Genomic DNA, 21,269 nt, shown 5'->3' with positions numbered 1-21,269 from the left:
ATTCTATGAAATGCTACTTGAGTCCTGAGTGTACTCACTATTCTTTATTTTTTGTTTCAAATTCTGTTTTTCTTTTTCTTTTTGGAAATAAAGGCCAAAACACCATTTGACATACAGCCCATTTTAATTTTCTATGTTTTATGCATCAGTACTCTTGTAAGTCTTTACAGTGATATTTAGCAGAATGTTAACATTTTTCTAAATAAATTTGTTTTAATTCTTCGTATCAAAGTAAATAATTCATCTCGTAGCTGAAAATAGGATATATTCCTCAATATTTCTCTGCTTGTGAAGCAGACCTTTTTCATTCCATTTTTCTATTTTGTTTCTACCTTTCTGGAAATGACTTATGGAATATGGTTCTCTCTGCTCTGGTATTTTCTCCCTATCCCCCAGCAATGTCTTTCCTACATTCTCCCTCCCCATACTCATTGATTGGGTGTACTAATTTGTCTTTGTGTTACTTTGTGCCATTTGTCGTAGCGTTCTTTGGGAGTTCTTTCTATGGTAAAAATGATATTTAAGTTTAAGATGTTCTTTTGATTACAGATGATAACCAGCTGCAGAACTCACCAATCACTGTTCTTTGGGGCTTGTAATAACAAGGAACTGCAGATGCTGGTTTATACCAGAGAAAGACACGTATGCCAGAATAATTCAGCAGGTCAGGTAGCATTCCTGAAGAATGTAGATAGGCGACGTTTTGGGTTGGAACCCTTCTTCAGACTGATCTGAAGAAGGGTCCCGGCTCAAAACATCACCTGTCCATGTTCTCCCGGGTTGCTGCCTGGCCTGCTGAGTTACTCCAGAAATTTGTGTCTTTCCTTAGGGCTTAATGAAAAAGAGCTTACTTATAGTTCCTTTTTCTTGCTTTGGTACACAGGAGACCAATTGCAGTGGCTCTGGGTGGGGGGGAAGAGGTACATGGTTTTACAACATGCCATGGTATTATAGCGCTAACAATGCATCTGATTCTTTTTGAGAGAGAATGGAAAGAAATCAAATTTCCATTTAGGGCAGCACCGTGGCGCAGCGGTAGAGTTGCTGCCTGGGTGCTGTCTAAGGCGTTTGTACGTTCTACCCGTGACCGCGTGGGTTTTTTGCGAGATTTTCAGTTTCCTCCAAAGATGTATAAGTTTGTAGCTTAATTGGCTTGGTATAAATGTAAAATTGTCCCTAGTGTGTGTCGGATAGTGTTAATGTGCGGGGATCGCTGGTCGGTGCCGAAGAGCCTGTTTCCGCGCTCTATATACTGCCAAAAAAACAAAATAATTAAAAGAAATTAAATGAGCAAGAAGTAAAGAAACATCAACATCTATAAAATTGGAAAGTGTATAAAAATGATCCTTTTGATAGTTGGACAGGAGGAAATTTTCAAGGAATGAGGAATGACTAGGATTTATGATTTTTGTTTCAACAAAAGAAACAAAATAGTGCAGATAGGGAAAATGAGGATCCAATGGCGAGGGACAGAATCAAATGGTCTGAGGAATTAATTCTGAAAGGGAAAAACTGGAGCAGGATATGGGCCAAAAGTCTCCTCCACCCTGGAGTTTTGACTGAGGATGCAAATGCATTGCTTGTAAACTTATAATGATGATAAACGTAAAAAGGTTGGAACATGCTTGGCCTAGTTGGCACCTCATCCTTCCCTCTGAGAGGATATACACAGTCATTTTAGTTTTTTGCTGCTGTGTAGCACGAACCTCTTCAATGTTTTGCTGCTACAGTTGACGGTGACTCATTACCAAACCTGCGTACGTTCAGCAGTTCCATTGTCAGCCCACCTTGATAACCATCTGCTGCTCTTACTGTGTCTTTAAGTACAGTGGCACTTTCTGCAGATGCACACAGCCTTCAGTGAAGCCATATCTGATCCACTGTACACAAATTTGGTCTTTATGTAAAGACATATGTATATGACGTATGTGTTTTTATGATACATTGATTGTGGGATGAGTTGCATGTGAGGAGAAAAAATGGGAAGGATTTTGCGTTGAAAATGGTAGGAATAGTAATTTCTTCACTTAGAAGTCAAGTTGTGGAAGCTTTGGAAAAGGCAAGTGAATTATATGACTTTGTTTGCAGGCATGGAGTTTAAAACCAAGGAAATAATGCTGAATCTTCCAGGTCTCTGGTTAGGTTTCATGAAGAATTATTCTGTACCTGGCTTGGAATTTTTTTTATAGCATTCCACAGAGTGTGGGGAAGATTTGCTGAAATTGCAGTTTTGTGGCGAGTTCTTAGAAATTGGGGTTTTCTCCTTGATGTACCTTTCTAAGAATAGAATAGTTTTATAAAAGGGAAAATTATGTTTGTCTAATTTACTGGGATTCTTTGAGGAGAATGGATAGGGGGGACCTGCAAATGTGTAATTGGACTTCAATAAGTTTTCAAGGAGGAAGTTGGTCAACAAGGTTCGGGCATGGTGAGTTATTGATAATAAACTGGTGTGGGTTAAAGATGAGTTAATGATCACAAAGAATGAAAATGGTTTTTTGATATTGTGTCATCGGGACTTGCTTCTGCACTGATCGGCGGGTCGATTTTGTGCCCTGTGGCTGGGGCTCTGGAACTCTGGCCCGGCCGGAGCCAGTATATCTGTTCCCATTGCTGATTGGCGAGTTAAAGTTACTCCCTGCCGCCGAGGGTCTGGAACTCCCGGCTGGAGCCGACTTTGCGGGCCGATATCTCTGCTGCCTAGGTGGACCGTTCTGACACCATTGGACTCCTCTCGGAAGCCGTGACCATTGTTGGTCTGGCAAAGCATATAATCCAGAAAGGCTCTGGAACCAACAATGCCAGAAAATCGCTTGTGGACCTGTATCAAACTGCAATGGCATGACTAGCAGAGCTGCAACCTCGCAGCTATAGTAACCAGTATCCAAACCTGATCTTGGGTGCTGTCTGTGTGGAGAGAATTCACGTTCTTTTTGTGATTAAATCCAATTCGCTATTTAGGTCCCTGGTTTCCTTCCACATTCTCAAGATTTGAGTAATCAGATTGTATAATTGTCCCTGCTGTATAGATAAATGGTGGAATATCGAAAGAAAAGGTTACAGGGAAATGTATTGTGGGAATGACGTACCTCTGAGCCAACATAGACTTGAAGGGGCTGGCAACGGCACAAGGAAAAATGGAACTAGTGGCCTAAAATGTCTTGCAAGCTTGCTTTGGATTCACCCTGGAAATATAGCAACATTGTAACCATGTGCCATTAGTGAGGCAGATAACAAAGTGCAATTTGCAGGGTTCTAACAATGGAGCAGTTAATTTTGCATTGTATTTAACTGCTCACATTGCCTTTTACATGCACATGACAATGAACACCAGTTGCTGAGCTGTTATTTTGATGATTCTGACTGGGTGTTGGGAATCCAACAAATTGAAGTGGAGATATGACATGAAGGCTTGGTCCAATCGAATGAATGAATAGTGGGTTCAGGAGAACCCAAACTGTGAACTTTGCATGTGATTGTATGCTGACCTGCTGAATTTAAAAAAAACGTAAGCATAATGTTGAAGCCTGTGATTAACTAGTGTACAATAGCAGTATTGTGTTTCATCTGCAAGTATAGTAATTTGTTATGTGCAAATTCCTCATATAACAACGCATGAACGCACTTTTCTGTAAAGCTTTTTGTCTTAAGGCCTCCTTGTAGATTGCACAAGAAGTTGAAGTTTTCCAATAAATTTCACAATTCAACCTTTTTTCCCCCCCAGCAAAACATCAGAATCTCAATCTTATTTTAAATTAAAACCAGTGGATTGCTTGCATTAATATTGGAGCTGTAAAAAAATTGCATTCAATTAAAATTGACACAGGTCCGACCACCCTTGGTTCCAAAGCTTCTCTGGATTGTCTGTTTTGCTGGACTAACAAGTCATGGCCTCCGAGAAAAGTCCAACGGTACTGGAATTATCTGTCTAGGCAGGCCACCGAAGGTCCGAGATACCAGCACGCAAAGTCGGACTTGGATGTTGGCTATGGGAACGGGTCTGCTGGCTCCGGCCGACCCAGAGTTCTAGATTCCCGGCCACGGGACAAATTCGACCTGCCGATTAGCGCAGAAGTCGCGTGAGGGCGAGATCGGCCGCTTTACCCGGCCAAGGTGCCACATTTTCAGCTTGACTTTTGGGATATAGTTCAAGTGCAGATGAAAGGAGGAACCATCAGTTGTTGAAAAATCGGTGGTGGACGTGTGTTGAAATCTGTGGCGAAAAAAATATGTACGATCTTATCTGTACAGTTATATCTAACTAATGATTTAAGTTTAATTGTACAATTAAATGATTGAATATTTAGAGGCTTTGATGGGTATGTATGCTCAAAACCAGTTGATGTTAATATGGGCCTTTTTTATTTACTCATTAATTTATGTGCAGTTTTTTGCTGATGTGCCACAAGTGGTTGATATTTTGAGGAATGCGAAAACCCCAAACTTGCTATTACAAAACAGATCTGCTTCTATTCCAATCTTAAATATTTAATACAGACTACCCAATGGATCACCAGGTGTTAGGAAGCGTTTAGGCCACCATTGGCTTCATTCTTCATGAGTCAATCTTAGGGCAAGCCCTGGTTTAACATTTTTGTGGAAATTTAAAACAAATAGTGCCAACACTCAGATCTGAAGTATTAACTTGCTCTTCGTAGAGGTGACTTGACTGAATTTATAACAGCATCCTTTTTGATTCAGGTGTTTAAAGTTTTATTTGAATATTCTTCTGTTTCTGTGAATGCCTTTTTGTTTCAATTGTAGCAAATCAATATTCTATTGTTATTTTTTTTCTGTTTTTAAGACACGTTTGGAGTAAAAAAATCCCACTTTATTTTGATGTTCAAACATACATTATTGCACTGTCACCCACACTTTTCTGATTTGGTAAGGAAAGGGTTTTATCGCACATCATCCAGTCATGCAGATGTGTGTTATAATTTAGGTTAATAATCTTTGTCGAGTTTTACTTTATTTCAAATGTGCCCAATTTTTTGTTATAATCCGCATTATTGAACGTAATATTTCAAGTGAGTGAATGAAAACTAGTTTTGGTGGGTGATTTTATAGTTGAAATGGATGCAGATAAACCATGTTTGTAATCTGTGTTTGCAGCATTTACTATTTAGTGCAGTCGGTTCAATTGAATTTAATAAGTGTTTTTATAGTTGTACAACATGGAAACAGGCCCATCTTAAACCTATATCCTCTGGTTCTTGATTCTCCTGGTCTGCATTCACCCTATTTATTTCTCTCATGATCTTAAGAACACTCATCCTCCTGCTCTCTAAGGAATAAAGTCCTATAGCCTGTCCAACCTATCCCTATAGCTTAGGGCCTCAAATCCTGACAACATCCTTGTAAATCTTCTCTGCACTATTTCCAGTTTGACTAAATCCTTCCTATAACAGGGTGATCAAAACTGAATATATTCAAAATGTGACCTCTTGTACAACTGTAATGTAACATCCCAATTTTCATGCTCAATACCCCGTCTGAGGAAGGCCTATGTTCCGAAAGCTGCCGACCACCCCATCTACCTGTGACGTCATTTTCAAGGAATTGTACCTGCACGTCTAGATCCCTATCTCTACAACACTCCCCAGGGCCCTACTATTCACCGTGAAGCTCCTCCCCTAGGGCGCCTAGGCTAGGTGAAGCTGCTGATCTCAATCCGGACCGAGGCCAGACGACAACTCTCAGACACCTCCTACTTATCCTTGGACCACCGGCGAACACCTGACCTTAATCACCAACACTATCACTGATCTCACCAATTCCGGCGCTCTGCCCACTAATGCCTCCAACCTTATTGTTCCCCAGCCCCGCATGGCCCGATTTTACCTTCTCCCGAAAATCCATTAACAGAACTGTCCTGGCAGACCCATTGTTTCTGCCTGTTCATGTCCCCTACTCCCAATTCCTCCGTCTACGCCGCATCTGCGCCCAGGATAAGTTGTTTCACACTAGGGCATCAGAGATGTCCTTATTCTTTAGGAAACGGGGCTTCCCCTCTTCCATTGTAGATGAGACTCTCACTAGGGCCTCCTCTATATCCCACATCTCCACTCTTGCTCCCCCTCCCCCCATTCGTAACAAGGACAGAATTCCCCTTGTCCTCACCTTCCACCCCATCAGCCAGCGTATCCAACAAATTATCCTCCAACATTTCCGTCACCTCCAACGGGATCCCACTACTGGCCACATCTTCCCATCTCCTCCCCTTTCTGCATTCCACAGAGACCGTTCCCATCGTAACTCCCTGGTCCACCCGTCCCTTCCTACCCAAACCACCAGGCACTTTCCCCTGCAACTGCAGGAGATGCAACACCTGTCCTTTTACCTCCCCCTCAACTCCATCCATACCCAGTCTTTTCAGGTGAGACAGAGGTTCACCTGCACCTCCTCCAACCTATTCCAGATGTCAACTTCGCTACATCGGCGAGACCAAACGCAGCCTAGGCGATCGTTTCGCTCAACTCCTCCGCACAGTCCGCCTTAACCAACCTGATCTCTGGTGGCTGAGCACTTCAACTCCCCCTCCCACTCCCAGTATGATCTTTCTGTCATGCGCCTCCTCCAGTGTCATAGTGAGGCCAACCGGAAATTGGAGGAAAAGCACCTCATATTTCACTTGGGCAGCTTACAGCCCAGCGGTATGAACATTGACTTCTCTAACTTTAGATAGTTCCTCTGTCCCTCTCTTCCCCTCCCCTTCCCAGTTCTCCCACTGACTCCCTGTCTCCACCTATATCCTTTCTTTGTCCTGTCCCCCCTGACATCAGTCTGAAAAAGGGTCTCGACCCGAAACATCACCCATTCTTTCTCTCCAAGATGCTGCCTGACCTGCTGAGTTACTCCATCATTTTGTGATACCTTCGATTTGTACCAGCATCTGCAGTTATTTTCCTACTCAATCTCATCTGGACTTCCTCGCTGATTGCGGTTGGGGCTCTGGAACTATGACCCGGCTAGTGCCGACAGATCCGTTCCCATGGCCGACTCTGCAGCCCGGTATCTCGGCTCCCCAAGGCCATAACCTCTGGGTCTGGCAAAATGAATAATCAAGAAATGCTCTGGAACCAAGGGCGATGGAATATCAGTGGTGGACCCGTGCTTCGAATTTCCATCCTGTTCTCGCCTACTTGCTGGACATATCTGATTCTTCCCCTTCTTGATCTTTCTCACAGAAGATAAACAAGCCACAAATAGTAATTACAATCCTACAAGCTCCAACAGCTCTCCTGGCTATACTATATCCCTTCCTGCCTTCACCTTGTCCCTTCGCGCCATCTGATAAGATTACACTCTGTTTTCTTATTCCTCCTTTTCTTTTATTGTTGATTAATTGGAAGTTAAGTTAGGAAAAGGGGACGTACAACGAGATCTGGGTGTCCTAGTGCATCAGTCACTGAAAAAAAGCATGCAGGTACAGCAGGCAGTGAAGAAAGCCAATGGAATGTTGGCCTTCATAACAAGAGGAGTTGAGTATAGGAGCAAAGAGGTCCTTCTGCAGTTGTACAGGGCCCTAGTGAGACCGCACCTGGAGTACTGTGTGCAGTTTTGGTCTCCAAATTTGAGGAAGGATATTCTTGCTATTGAGGGCGTGCAGCGTAGGTTTACTAGGTTAATTCCCGGAATGGCGGGACTGCCATATGTTGAAAGACTGGAGCGACTAGGCTTGTATACACTGGAATTTAGAAGGATAAGAGGAGATCTTATCGAAAGGTATAAGATTATTAAGGGGTTGGACACGTTAGAGGCAGGAAACATGTTCCCAATGTTGGGGGAGTCCAGAACAAGGGGCCACAATTTACGAATAAGGGGTAGGCCATTTAGAACTGAGATGAGGAAAAACTTTTTCAGTCAGAGAGTTGTAAATCTGTGGAATTCTCTGCCTCAGAAGGCAGTGGAGGCCAATTCTCTGAATGCATTCAAGAGAGAGCTAGATAGAGCTCTTAAGGATAGCGGAGTCAGGGGGTATGGGGAGAAGGCAGGAACGGGGTACTGATTGAGAATGATCAGCCATGATCGCATTGAATGGCAGTGCTGGCTCGAAGGGCCGAATGACCTCCTCCTGCACCTTTTGTCTATTGTCTAATTGATTGACGAGGAACAGGAGCAGCTGAAATGTCATGCTTCCTCACCCATAATGAACCAAGTCTTTCAACTCCCCTTCTATCTTCTCTGCATGCATTCTAAACTGGGAAGAAAAGCCCTCTTTTCCTGGTTAGAGAATTCCTGCAATCCTCACCTTGCATCTCACTGGCCTCCTACATCTCCAGGAATATATTACCACCGGACCCCATCTATTCCCCTCCCCATCTTAGTATTTCAAAGGATCTGTTTGCATCGCTCTGCGTCTGTTCTGCTCTCCCCACCAACGATATCCCATCTCAACACAAAAGTTAATTCTTTCTCATTTTACGTATACTGTCTACCAGCTAAAAGCAATTTCTTATTTTATATCTTGGATACTCTGCGTTTTTATTCTCATTATACAACAATAGGCTCACAATTGGCATGAGTCATTTACATTCTTTTGAGGGACAGACTGGGAAAGAAACAGGCTGGATTGCGTCTGAATTTCGTTTATGTCAAGTGGCTCTGCTCTTTACAAATGGAAATTGGCTATTACTTGTTAGTAAGATATACCAGATACTCTGAATCTCATGCATATTTTTCTTGTTCCTGGCCCACACTCTCCCTTGAGTAAGAACATATTTTCTGTATATCAGCGAAACCAAGCGCAGGCTCAGCGATCGTCTCACTGAACACCTCTGCTCAGTCCGTCTTAACCTACCTGATCTCCCGGTTGCTCAGCACTTTAATTCCCTCTCCCATTCCCAATCTGACCTTTCTGTCCTGGGTCTCCTCCTTTGTCAGAGTGAGGGCCCAGCGCAAATTGGAGGAACAGCACCTCTTATTTTGCTTGGGTAGCTTGCACCCCAGCGGCATGAACATTGACTTCTCTAACTTCAAGTAGCCCTTGCTTTCCCTCTCTCTCCGTCCCCTTCCCTTTCCCAGTTCTCCCACCGGTTTTACTGTCTCTGACTACATTCTATCAATGTCCTGCCCACTCCCCTGACATCAGTCTGAAGAAGAGTCGACCCGAAAGGTCACCCATTCCTTCTCTCCAGAGATGCTGCCTGAGTTACTCCAGCATTTTGTGTCTACCTTCGATTTAAACCAGCATCTGCAGTTCTTTCTTACACATATTTTCTGTTGTCAAGCTTGTTAAAATTAGCCGTACTGAATATGTGGTTGCAGTGGTGTTGGCCAATTTACTTTCAATATAGCTTTTGACAGACTTTGTCAGTAAGTAATTTCTGCATGTAGATTTTACGTGAAATTGTTCTGCACTCTTTCCAGCTTAATGGCATCTTTTCTATAGGATGATCAAAACTGAACATATTGCTCCAAGGGTAGCCTCACCAGCAACTTGAACAACTGCCACATAATGTCCCAACATCTATGGTCAATTCCCTGAATGCCACATGCCGAAAGCCACCTTCACCATCATGTCCACCTTTGATGCCACTTTCAGGGAACTATATACTTGCACTCCTAGATCTGTGTTCTCTACAACACCCCTCCCTCCATGACCCCACCATTCACTGGAAAATTCTGGCCTGGTTAGACTTCCCAAATGCAACACCTTGCACTTAGCTGAATTAAACTCCATTTGCCATTCCTTGGCCAAATTGCCCAGCCAATCATGTTGTAATTTTGGAGCAAAAAAACCCCAACTAAATTGCCAGTCAAAAACACAGCTGGTCAGGCAGCATATTTGGAGGGAAAGAATAGACGATGTTTCGGGTTGGGACCCAGTAATTCTTGATATTTATCTTCATTGTCTAAAAGCACCGATTTTAATGCCGTCTGCAAATTTAGTAGATAGGATTAAAAGGATAATTTCCAGGCAAGCAGGCCATCACAGATGGGATACCAGATGGGATACTGCTTAGATCAGTGCTTGGCGCTTAATTTCAGTCTGAAAATCGATTTAAAAAAAAAAAAAAAAAAAAAAACATTACTTCGTTTGAAGTAAGATTTGCCTTGCATTGCAGGTGGATTTTGGAAACGGTTGGGAGAATTAAATATAGGTGCAATCTGATGTGCTACTTTCTCACTTTGACTGGATTGACCGGTGGTAGTATTATTTTTCTAGCCACAATTTCCTCCTTGAGATTCAGTGAAAAAGCCGTGAGGTGGTACTTGTAACTTGCTTCTAGTTCCTTCTCTTACCCATTCTTCCACAGGATATATTTTAAATTGCTGTAGGAAAACTTAAACATCTTGCTTTTAGTGAGGTGCCTATCTGATGGTTTTATTTCCACTATCTCGACTTACTCATCCCTTTCTTTTCTTTGCGGTTCCTGTCCTGACATTCTGTGTAGCCTCACCTCAGTTTTGCATATATTTAATGCTGCTCTTAACACAATCTCTTATTCTTTCCCCCTGAACCACTGTTGTATGATGTCTTGAAAATAATTTAAAAGAATGGAGTAAATTCCTAGGCATGAAGCCTGAAATTGTAGAATGAGTAAAACTCTGCTTCTGATGACTCTCAATGCCTTGTGTTACCCATTTTTTCAACTGCTGAATCTTTTTATAATTTTTGTCCCATTAGAAAAGATTTTCAGAATTTTTTCCAAATACTATTAATTTTAATAAGGAAGTCTAGCTTTCTTCATAATGCCGAAGGAATTCCACGCTAAATAGTCTCGAGGCAATGACAAGGATATGTGTAGTTTGTGCCAAGGCTTGCATGTTATAATGGGCTACATAGCAAAGGCAGGCAGTATCGCTGGCAACAATGGGCCCTGACCTGATGAACTCTGCATCTACGTCTGCTTTGAACAGAAAGTCAGTGATGCAATGCCACCCGCCATGCCAGTTTTGGGTACGCCTGTACCAATGGTTACTGAAGCAGGTGAAAGATCGTCTTTCCTGAGAGTGAAACTGCAGAATGTAACTAATCAAGATGGAGTCACTGGCTATAGAGCAGCTGGCAGAGGAATTCACAGACATCTATAACCTACTACTCCTTTCTGAGGTCCTCACCTGCTTCAAAGAGACCGCTATCTGGTGCCGAAGAAAAGCAAGGTGGTATGCCTTAGCCTTAATCCATTGCACAAAAGCATATGCTATCTCCATGGCATTAAACATATCTCTGGAACACCCAGACAACAAGGACTCCTACGTTAGACTCCTATTTATCGACTCTAGCTTTGTCTTCAATACCATAATCCAATGAAATCACTGCGACTAGGAATCAACTCCCCCCTCCCCCCCCCCCCAGTGCCACTGGATTCTCTACTTTCTGACCCATAGACTTCACTCAGTGAGAAGTGACAACTCCACAATAACTTGCATCACCAGTGTCCCGCAAGGTTGCATTCTGAACGTTCATCCCGTGAGCTAGGGCACGGTCTGGTTCTCCTCTTCCTCATTGTGAACATTGGACTTTGTCTCTGGAACTGATGCGCTACAATGCTGAGAGCTGTATTGTACACTCTGCATCTTCCCCTTTGCTCGACTTATTATACCTAAGTTTGAACTGATGATTGCATCTATAGGAAGGAAAACTGCAGATGCTGGTTTAAATTGAAGGTAGACACAAAATGCTGGAGTAACTCAGCGGGTCAGGCAGCATCTCTGGAGAGAAGGAATTCCTCCAGCATTTTGTGTCTACCTTTGATTGTATCTATGTTTGGTATACTATGATATGTGTATATATGTTTGGATAGGATGCAAAACACCCTCCCCCACAACTCGTGCAGATATATGTATAACATGTGGACCTGCAAAAAAGTTTTTCACTGAACCTCGATCTATGTGACAATAAACCTATTAGGTTATTTTTCTAACCTTTTGTGCTTTTAACATAAAAACAATAAATATTTTAATAACAGTTTAGTAAAAAGTTATTCTTTCGTAGATTTCTCTTTGTGTAGGCGTCTGCATTATGTTGTCTAAGATCTTGTAGTTTGGACATTGCTGCACCTCCTAAGCCTTTTTAGGTCAGAGGAGTAGTTGTGACATGCACCATTTAAAAGCCATTGACAGGTACATGGATGAGAAAGGTTTAGAGGGATATGGGCCAAATGCGGGCAGGTGGCAACAGTGTGGATGAGGCATCTGGGTCGGCATGTGCAAGTTGGGCCGAAGGGCTTGTCCGTGCTGTATGACTATGACATAGATCATTCACATCCAGTACAACTGAGTGTGGGTGTCAAGGCCCCTAATCCAGCCAGTTTTAGCTTATAAATTTTCAAAAGGCACACTTTTGTTCATTTTCATGCTCTACACTGCCAGATTTTATAAGATTCCTTATGCTCTTCAGAGATTGCATTGTGCATACAAGTTAAATTAACTGTTACAGTTTGTAATGGATTAAGCATCTGAATGCAAACTGAATGTGAAGCCAGTATTCTGGGCTTTTTCGGATTGAGTTGTGGCACATATTATAATCTAAGAAAGGTGGGGGATAAAGAGATATTGTCCAATGACTTGAAATGACGAACAATCTAGACAACTTTTTGTTTTCTAGTCATTGTATTGTGAAGACTGCTTATTTGCTGCGCTGACATATTTTCAGGATTTTTATTGAGAAATTCATTTTTATTAAAGGGCAAACTGGATGACTACCAAGAAAGACTTGACAAAGGAGAAGTACTTAACCAAGACCAACTGGTGAGTAGACATTGACATTTAAAAAAATCCTGCAAATGTAAAAACTGAACGTCATTTTTAGGAGACAGCATCTTTTTTTTGCAATATCTGCCTTTCTCCAGACCCGTATTTTGCTAATGAAATTCAAGGGAAGATTATATAGAAGTTTCATGCTTGAGATTGGGTAAACTGTATGTGCAGGCTGAAATCTTTTACAGACATTAAATTGTCCTATATGCCCAATGAGGCTTTGTTTTTAAAAGCTTATTTTAAGCATGCAAAGCTTAAGGAAAACTTTGTGCATTTTTACACTTTTTGAAGACTTGCTAACTGTTTCCTTTTTATACTGCAAGAGCTTCCTATTGTCCGTCCTGAATTTGGAAGATCTGTTGGTATAAAGGAGTGGATGAGAAAGTAGAACAACATAGAACTAATGTGAAATTCAAAATTAAACTAACCTTGATATTTCATAAATGGCAAGTTATAAAATTAGTTGAAATAGGACCATAGAGAAACAGAAAATAGGTGCAGGAGTAGGCCATTCGGCCCTTCGAACCAGCACCACCATTCAATATGATCATGGCTGATCGTCCAAAATCAGTACCCTGTTCCTGCTTTATCTCCATATCCCTTGATTCCGTTAGCCCTAAGAGCTATATCTAACTCTCTCTTGAAAACATCCAGTCAGTTGGCCTCGACTTCCTTCTGTGGCAGAGAATTCCACAGATTCACAACTCTCTGGGTGAAAAAGCTTTTCCTCATCTCAGTCCTAAATGGCCTATCCCTTATTCTTAAACTGTGACCCCTGGTTCTGGACTCTCCCAATATCGGGTACATTTTTCCTGCATCTACCCTGTCCAATCCTCATGTTTCTATAAGATTCCCTCTCATCCATCTAAATTCCAGTGAGTAAAAGCCCAGTCGATCCATTCTTTCGTATGTCACTCCCTCAATAGCAAGAATGTCCTTCTTCAAATTAGGAGACCAAAACTGCACACAATACTCCAGGTGAGGTCTCACCAGGGCCCTGTACAACTGCAGTAGGACCTCCTTGCTCCTATACTCAAATCCTCTTGCTATGAAGGCCAACATGCCATTTGCTGTACCTCCATGCTTACTTTCAATGACTGATGTACAAGGACACCCAGGTCTCGTTGCACCACCCCTTTTCCTAACCTGATACCATTTGGATAATAATCTGTCGCCTTGTTCTTGCCACCAAAGTAGATAACCTCACTTTTATCCACATACTGCATCTACCATGCATCTGCCCACTCACTCAACCTATCCAAGTTACTCTGCAGCCTTATAGCATCCTCCTCGCAGCTCACACTGCCACCCAGCTTTGTGTCATCCACAAACTTGGAGTTATTACATTTAATTCCCTCGTCTAAATCATTAATATATATTGTAAATAACTGGGGTCCCAGCACTGAGCCTTGCGGCACCCTATTAGTCACTGCTTGCCATTCTGAAAATGACCCATTAATTCCTAATCTTTGCTCCCTGTCTGCTAATCAGTTCTCTATCCGTGTCAATACCGTACCCCCAATACCATGTGCTCTAATTTTGCACACTAATCTCTTGTGGGACCTTGTCAAAGTCTTTTTGAAAGTCCAGATACACCACATCCACTGGCTCTCCCTTATCCATTCTACTTGTTACATCCTTAAAAAATTCCAGAAGATTAGTCAAGCATGATTTCCCCCTCATAAATCCATGCTGATTCTGACCGATCCTGTCACTGCTTTCCAAATGTGCTACTATTACATCTTTAATAATTGACTCAAACATCTTCCTTACCACCGATGTCATGCTAACTGGTCTATAATTCCCTGTTTTTTCTTTCCCTCCTTTCTTAAAAAGTGGGGTTACATTAGCCAAACACGTGGTTAAAATGCATGCATTTATGCATACATAACTGCATTCTTACTGCTTGCTTTTGTATATGCCTGAATATTAATTACAGCCAATAAAGAACTCTGCTGACAACAATTAAAAAACTCTGCTGACAATATTTTGGATTGTTTTCTAAGAAATTGTTAAGTTCTCAATATATTTTCGTGCATTGATTGGGAATATGTTCTTTTCAATTAATCAGTAGACTTTAAGTTGATCAGCACAGCAACAGAACCATTGGCCAACTATGTCCGCTCCAACTGTTACACCACTTGTGCAATCCTGTTTACTCACGTTAAATTGGTAGTCTGTTATGAATTGGTAATCCAAGCTAGTTTAGATAGTTAAATGTTGAATGTTTGCCTTCTATCTCAGGCAGCTCACTTCAGATTCCAAAAATACACTGGGATGGGGTGAAATATCTCTTGCATCCATTCTAAACTTACTTCCCACTTCAAACCTATGCTCTCCTGATGGATTCCCATTAATAGGGAAGCAATACTCAATATCTACTTACTTCTCCCCTCTCAAAATTTTGTACATCTATCATGAGGATGATTGGGGTTATCCTCAATCGCATCTGCTCCAGGGGAAACAAACCTGTTTTATCCAATCTCCTTAAAATTAAATGCTCCTTGTAATCTCCTCTGCACTCTCTCCACAATCACACCCTTCCTATAATTTTGTGACCAGAATTGCATGTGGTAATCCAAGTACAAACTATTATGAAGTTGTAACACAATGTCCCAGCTCTTGTATTCTGTGCTATGGCTGACGAAGGTAAGAATCTAATGTGATTACTTCCCGGCCCTTCCACTTGTGCTGCCACTTCGAGGGATTAATTGATTTGTACCCCAAGGTCCCTCTGATCATCAAAAGTCCCCAAAGCCCTCCCATTTTCTTTTCATGTCCAATCCATGTTTTCAGTCCCAAAATGCATCACCTCACACCTGATGAAGATCATACTTATCCCTGTCTATAACTAAGTGAAACAATGAGAATTGTTACTACTATCCCTAAAAAGGCACTCCCACTGACTCTTCCACCACTTGCTTGGCTTCATTTCCCAAGATTAAATCCATTTCTTTAGTCCAATTCTCTTAAGGCCTCATCTCTCCTAGGACTATCTACATGCTGGCTCAAAAAAAATCTCTCCTGGGTGCACTTCACAAATCTTTGCGATCCAAGCCCCTTGCATTAAGGCAATCCCAAATTGAAAAGAATATTCAACATTTTGAGATTTAGTGATAAAGTTGAATATATTTACTGAAACTGACAGCATTTCTTGATATTAACTTCTAATTATATCTACTGCTCTGACACAAGAATAGATCTAAAGACCTAATTAGTGGATGAAAGTGAGGTTTATAGGGATTTCTTGGATGTTAAACTTTCAAAGTTAAACCATTCTTCTGTTGGCTTGAATTCTAAATTCTAAAGCAGACTATTATCTGAATGGTGGCCGATTAGGAGAAGGGGAGATGCAACGAGACCTGGGTGTCGTGGTACACCAGTCATTGAAAGTAGGCATGCAGGTGCAGCAGGCAGTGAAGAAAGCGAATGGTATGTTGGCATTCATAGCGAGGGGATTTGAGTATAGGAGCAGGGAGGTTCTGCTGCAGTTGTACAGGGCATTGGTGAGACCACACCTGGAGTATTGTGTACAGTTTTGGTCTCCTAATCTGAGGAAAGACATTCTTGGCATAGAGGGAGTACAGAGAATGTTCACCAGATTGATTCCTGGGATGGCAGGACTTTCATATGAAGAAAGACTGGATAGACTCGGCTTGTACTCGCTGGAATTTAGAAGATTGAGGGGGGATCTTATAGAAACTTACAAGATTCTTAAGGGGTTGGACAGGCTAGATGCAGGAAGATTGTTCCCGATGTTGGGGAAGTCCAGAACAAGGGGTCACAGTTTAAGGATTAGGGGGAAGTCTTTTAGGACCGAGATGAGAACGTTTTTTTTCACACAGAGAGTGGTGAATCTGTGGAATTCTCTGCCACAGAAGGTAGTTGAGGCCAGTTCATTGGCTATATTTAAGAGGGAGTTAGATGTGGCCCTTGTGGCTAAAGGGATCAGGGGGTATGGAGAGAAGGCAGGTACGGGATACTGAGTTGGATGATCAGCCATGATCATATTGAATGGCGGTGCAGGCTCGAAGGGCCGAATGGCCTACTCCTGCACCTATTTTCTATGTTTCTATGTAAATGCAATAAACATTCATTGTTACACGTTGACTTGATTAAATAATATTGTAATTAACTGCTAAGAAGTTGTCATTGTCTAATGGCAGGGTTTACAGTTAAGTATCAAGTAACTTTTATGCAATGATCATTTGGTCTTTAAAGATTATGGTGTCATTTCTTGTAGGAAGCTGTTGGAAAGTTACAAGAAGTTGCAAATAACCTGGAGTTTGCTCGTGAATTGCAGCGGAGCTTTATTGCATTAGGCCAAGATGTAAGTATCCTAACAGTTTTGTGGAGGTGGGTGACTGGGCTGTTAATTAGATAGAAACTGATAATTGTTCCTTAATTTTGGTAACATTAACTGTCTTTCATCTTTTGAAATGTGTGAAATGAATTGGTGCATCAATTTCTCCACCCTTTAGTGCTGTTACAGTAGTAGCCTACTTGATTCCATCCCACAAAGTATGGATTCATTGTAGCATTTTGGTCTGGCAGTCAAACACTCGGGTTTAGGTCTCATTCACCTGCTTGCACTGAAAAAAATATCTAAATTGTGTTAAGTGTGTAGAATAGAACTGGTGTTCGGGTATTCGCTAGTTTGGTACAGACTCGGTGGACCGAAGACCCTGTTTCTATGCCGTATCTCTAAACTTTAAAAGTACTGTGACGGGTGTAGAACCTTCTTCAAATTGTCGACTGGTTAATTTTTTTCTGATCAGTATTTTGCTTGGTTTATGTCTTACTCTGGAGTCAGCTGGTGACCCAGATTTGAATTGCAAACCTAGACTATCCTTGTCGAACAATAAGCAGTTAGAGGAACTCCAGATTGAACCAGGCATAAAGATTATTTTTCAGTTGTTGTCAGCTATCCTTTCTTGACTGGTATCAACATAATTCAAGAAAAGCTACAGAACAAGACTGCCTAAGTCAGGCCTGTTTGCTGATGTTGTTATTCTCAGATTGTGAGTTTCCTATTTTTTGAAATAGAGGTTAAACTGTGTGCTGAGGAAAAAGGTCTTGTCAAAAGTAATTTATTATTTGAATTCCCTGTAAGTTATACAATTTGTTTTATGTTCCATTTTGCTAAAATGAGAACATAGAACAATACAGCACAAGAACAGGCCCTTTGGCCTACAATGTCTATGTCAAACAAGATCCGAACACCAACTATCTGCCTGCATATCCCTCTATTCCCCTATCCAAAAGTCTTTTAAATGCCACTATTGTATCTGCCTCAACCAGCACCCTGATAGACCTTTCCAAGCCCTTACTATCCTGTGTGTGCATGTGTGTAAACAAAAACTTGCCCTGCCCATTTCCTTTAAACTTTACCCCTCTCACCTTAAATCTATGCCCCCTGCTATTTGATTTTTTTTTTCAGCCTGGGAAAAAGGTTCCGACAGTCTATCCTAACCTATATCTCATAATTTTATATACTTCTATCGGGTTGCCCTGTAAACTCTGGTATTCAAGAGAAAACAATCCAAATCTGTCTAACTGTCACAACCTCACAATCCAGGCATCATTTTGGTCAACCATCTCTGCACCCTCTCCAAAGCATCCACATCCCTCCTGCACTAGGGTGACCAGAACTGCGCACACTACTCTAAATGCGGCCTAACTAAATCCTATAAAGCCGCATCATGACTTCCTTACTCTTATGCTCTTGCCCTGTCCTATGAAAGCAAGCAAATCATATGCCTCCTTTACCACTATATCTATTTGTGATGCCACTTTCAGGGAGTTATGAACTTGGACCCCAAGATCCCTCTATACATCAATGTTGTCAAGGGTCATGCCATTAATTGTATATTTTCTCTCGCGTTTAACCTCCCTAAGTGCAACACTTCACACTTGCTTTGATGGCACTCCCACCTGCCATTACTCTGCCCATTTCTGCAGCCGATCTATATCCCATTACCTGCTTAGACAGCCTTCCTCACAGTCTGTGACCCTAGTACTCTTGTGTCATCTGCAAACATCCAAATTATTTATATATATCACAAACAACAGAGGTCCGTCCCAGCATAGTTCCCTGCGGAACTCCACTGATCACAGACTTCCAGTCTGAATATTGTCCTTCCAGCACAAACCCTCTGCCTTCTACCAGACATGTGAATTTTCCGCGCCTTTTGCATGATTTCCGCGTTTTTCACTTTGCCAATAAACGGAGAAATCAGATCGAAAAAAAGAAAGGAAAAAAATAAACGATGTATAGATTTGTAATGAATACTAGGGTTCCGCTAGAGGTCGCTAGGGGTTCCGCAAGAAATCCCCCCTGCGCCCTGGAAGTCTCCCCGAAAATGTGGCACCTAGGCTGGGCAAGGCAGCCAATCTCGACCTCATCGGGACTTCCACGGCCGTTCGGTGGGTTGAATTTGCAACCTGCGGCCGGGGCTCTGGAACTCCAGCCCAGCTGGAGCCAGAACATCTATCCCCATAGCCGACTTCATTAGCCAGCTGGATAAGCCAGCAAAGCTCTGGAACCAAGAGTGCCAGAAAATCAGTGGTGGAACTGTAATGAGTAAATATTACATTTAAGTGCAAGATTATATAACTAAATTATTTCAGACAGGGTTAAAGTATAAAACACAGCAGAAAAGCCAATTACCGCCTTTTTGGGCTGATTATCAATTAATGTGCGAATTTACTTCATAATATTATTAGTATATACTGTGACATATTCACATTATTTTGTAATGTCTGTTTTTACTATGAAATGCACTAAAGGAGGCTTGAAACTGGTAATTTTGTGTGTATATTTTCAAAAATGTTCCAATTTTTTCCGAGCAAGCGCTCAGCTCTTTTCCTCCTTTTTTTTTTACCTCACTCACATGCCTGTCTACTACTAAGTTAGTTCTGAATTTATGTGAACAAGTCACTGTTAATACCATGCATCTTAATCTTCTGGATCAGCCGACCTTGAGGGACTCAAATGCCGCACTAAAATCCATATAGACCACACCCACTACGCTACCCTCACAGATCAATAAGCGAGTTCGGTATCTTGACTATGCAGCGCAGGTCATAGGTCACTTGTGTTAAACATTCTTGCCGGCTGAGCTGCTGCGTGTATACAGACCTGCATTTCATCCGTATTTTCCAGTTTTGCTTCGAGGTAAGAAAATACTGCTTTCAAAACTATTAATTAGGTGCACTTACAGTTAATTTGTAAAAAATACGATGATTTTGTAGGTTTTATTGCTTTATGGTTCGGTGAGTGAGCGAGATCGTGACGATTTTCTTTTGCATTGTAACTTGTTCCGGAGCTGCTCCTCAAACGGGAATATGTCGCACTTCCCAGACCATGAGATATTCTTGGTTTTCTCAATCGTTCTTGGATTGTTGATGATGCAAAAGAAAAACAAATGTTTGAGTGAATGAATTGCTGCTTTGTGCGGGCGGTGGCTATAGTCTGGAATGTGAATGGATGACCACTGTAAACTTGAAACTGCTGTCCGTGGAGCGATTAGACAGCTGCAGAGGTCAGCATCCCGAGGAGCAGTTTGTCTGATCAAACCCTCCCTATAATATCACCCAGAAACACATCACTCCGGTAGACACAAAATGCGGGAGTAACTTGCTGGGACAGGCAGCATCTCTGGAGAGAAGGAATGGCTGACGTTTCAGGCCCCTTGAGTGTAGTGCAGGTTGAATGGTGACAATTATTGCACTCTGTAGAGATTTTTAAAAAAAAGATTGTCATGCATTCTATCACAAATTTTCTTCCCATCATACATCAGTAAGATTATGAGACCCAATATATTGCCCAAATTGTCTTAGCTGTGGTTATCTTTTCATTAGCAGGTTATTGCCACAGGAATTAAAGCCTTGGTTCAGTTTGTAAAAATAATGTATGATTTGGTTTAGATCCAGAAATCACTGAAGAAAGCAGCTCGTCGGGAACAATTGATGCGAGAAGAAGTGGAGCAAAAGCGGCTAAAAACGGTCCTTGAGCTACAGTATGTTTTGGACAAATTGGGTGATGATGATACACGTACTGACTTGAAACAAGGTTGGAATGGGTCCTCTGTGCTCACTGAAGAAGAACTGGGAATGTTGGATGAATTTTACAAGCTGGTGCAACCTGAACGAGACATGAACCTAAGGTAATAAATTAGTATAATTACATGTTCTTGCTTATGAAGACATCCTCGGTTATGCTATGAAGACAACATCTTGTTCTTTGTCTTGCACACTATTAAGTGGAAGTCAGAGTAGGCTGATCTTATTGCTCTTTATCTGATTTAATTGATGAATACATTTATTATCAAATTAATACAGTTTAATATTTAATCTGCTCAAACATTATTTTGGTGTTTCCACTGTGTTTATTATATTGTTTTCCCTTAATTTCCATGATTTGCATGGATGGGGGTTTAAAGCACTTGAAGATACAGGACCAGATCATCTCCAATAATTTGCAGTGAGAAGAAACGGTATTTCAGAATATGTTATGACATGTGTAGTTGTATAGGTTAGTGGAGTACTACTGAAATTTG

The 21,269-nt window shown here is 41.6% G+C and overlaps 1 protein-coding gene across 6 annotated transcripts in view; it reads left to right on the top strand.

Moving 5' to 3' along the window:
• Positions 1-21,269, top strand: part of caprin1b (cell cycle associated protein 1b) — a 99,283-nt gene that overhangs the window by 30,943 nt on the left and 47,071 nt on the right. For all 6 annotated transcript variants that reach the window (XM_078415319.1, XM_078415314.1, XM_078415316.1 and 3 more), the window contains exons 2-4: positions 12,637-12,699; positions 16,952-17,038; positions 20,638-20,876. In XM_078415319.1, the coding sequence (XP_078271445.1) occupies positions 12,637-12,699; positions 16,952-17,038; positions 20,638-20,876 (389 nt within the window). The remainder of the gene's footprint in view (positions 1-12,636; positions 12,700-16,951; positions 17,039-20,637; positions 20,877-21,269) is intronic.

Source organism: Rhinoraja longicauda, chromosome 18 (genome assembly GCF_053455715.1).
Source record: "Rhinoraja longicauda isolate Sanriku21f chromosome 18, sRhiLon1.1, whole genome shotgun sequence".
Taxonomy (NCBI): Eukaryota; Metazoa; Chordata; class Chondrichthyes; order Rajiformes; family Arhynchobatidae; genus Rhinoraja; species Rhinoraja longicauda.
This window is presented reverse-complemented; position numbering and strand designations above follow the sequence as displayed.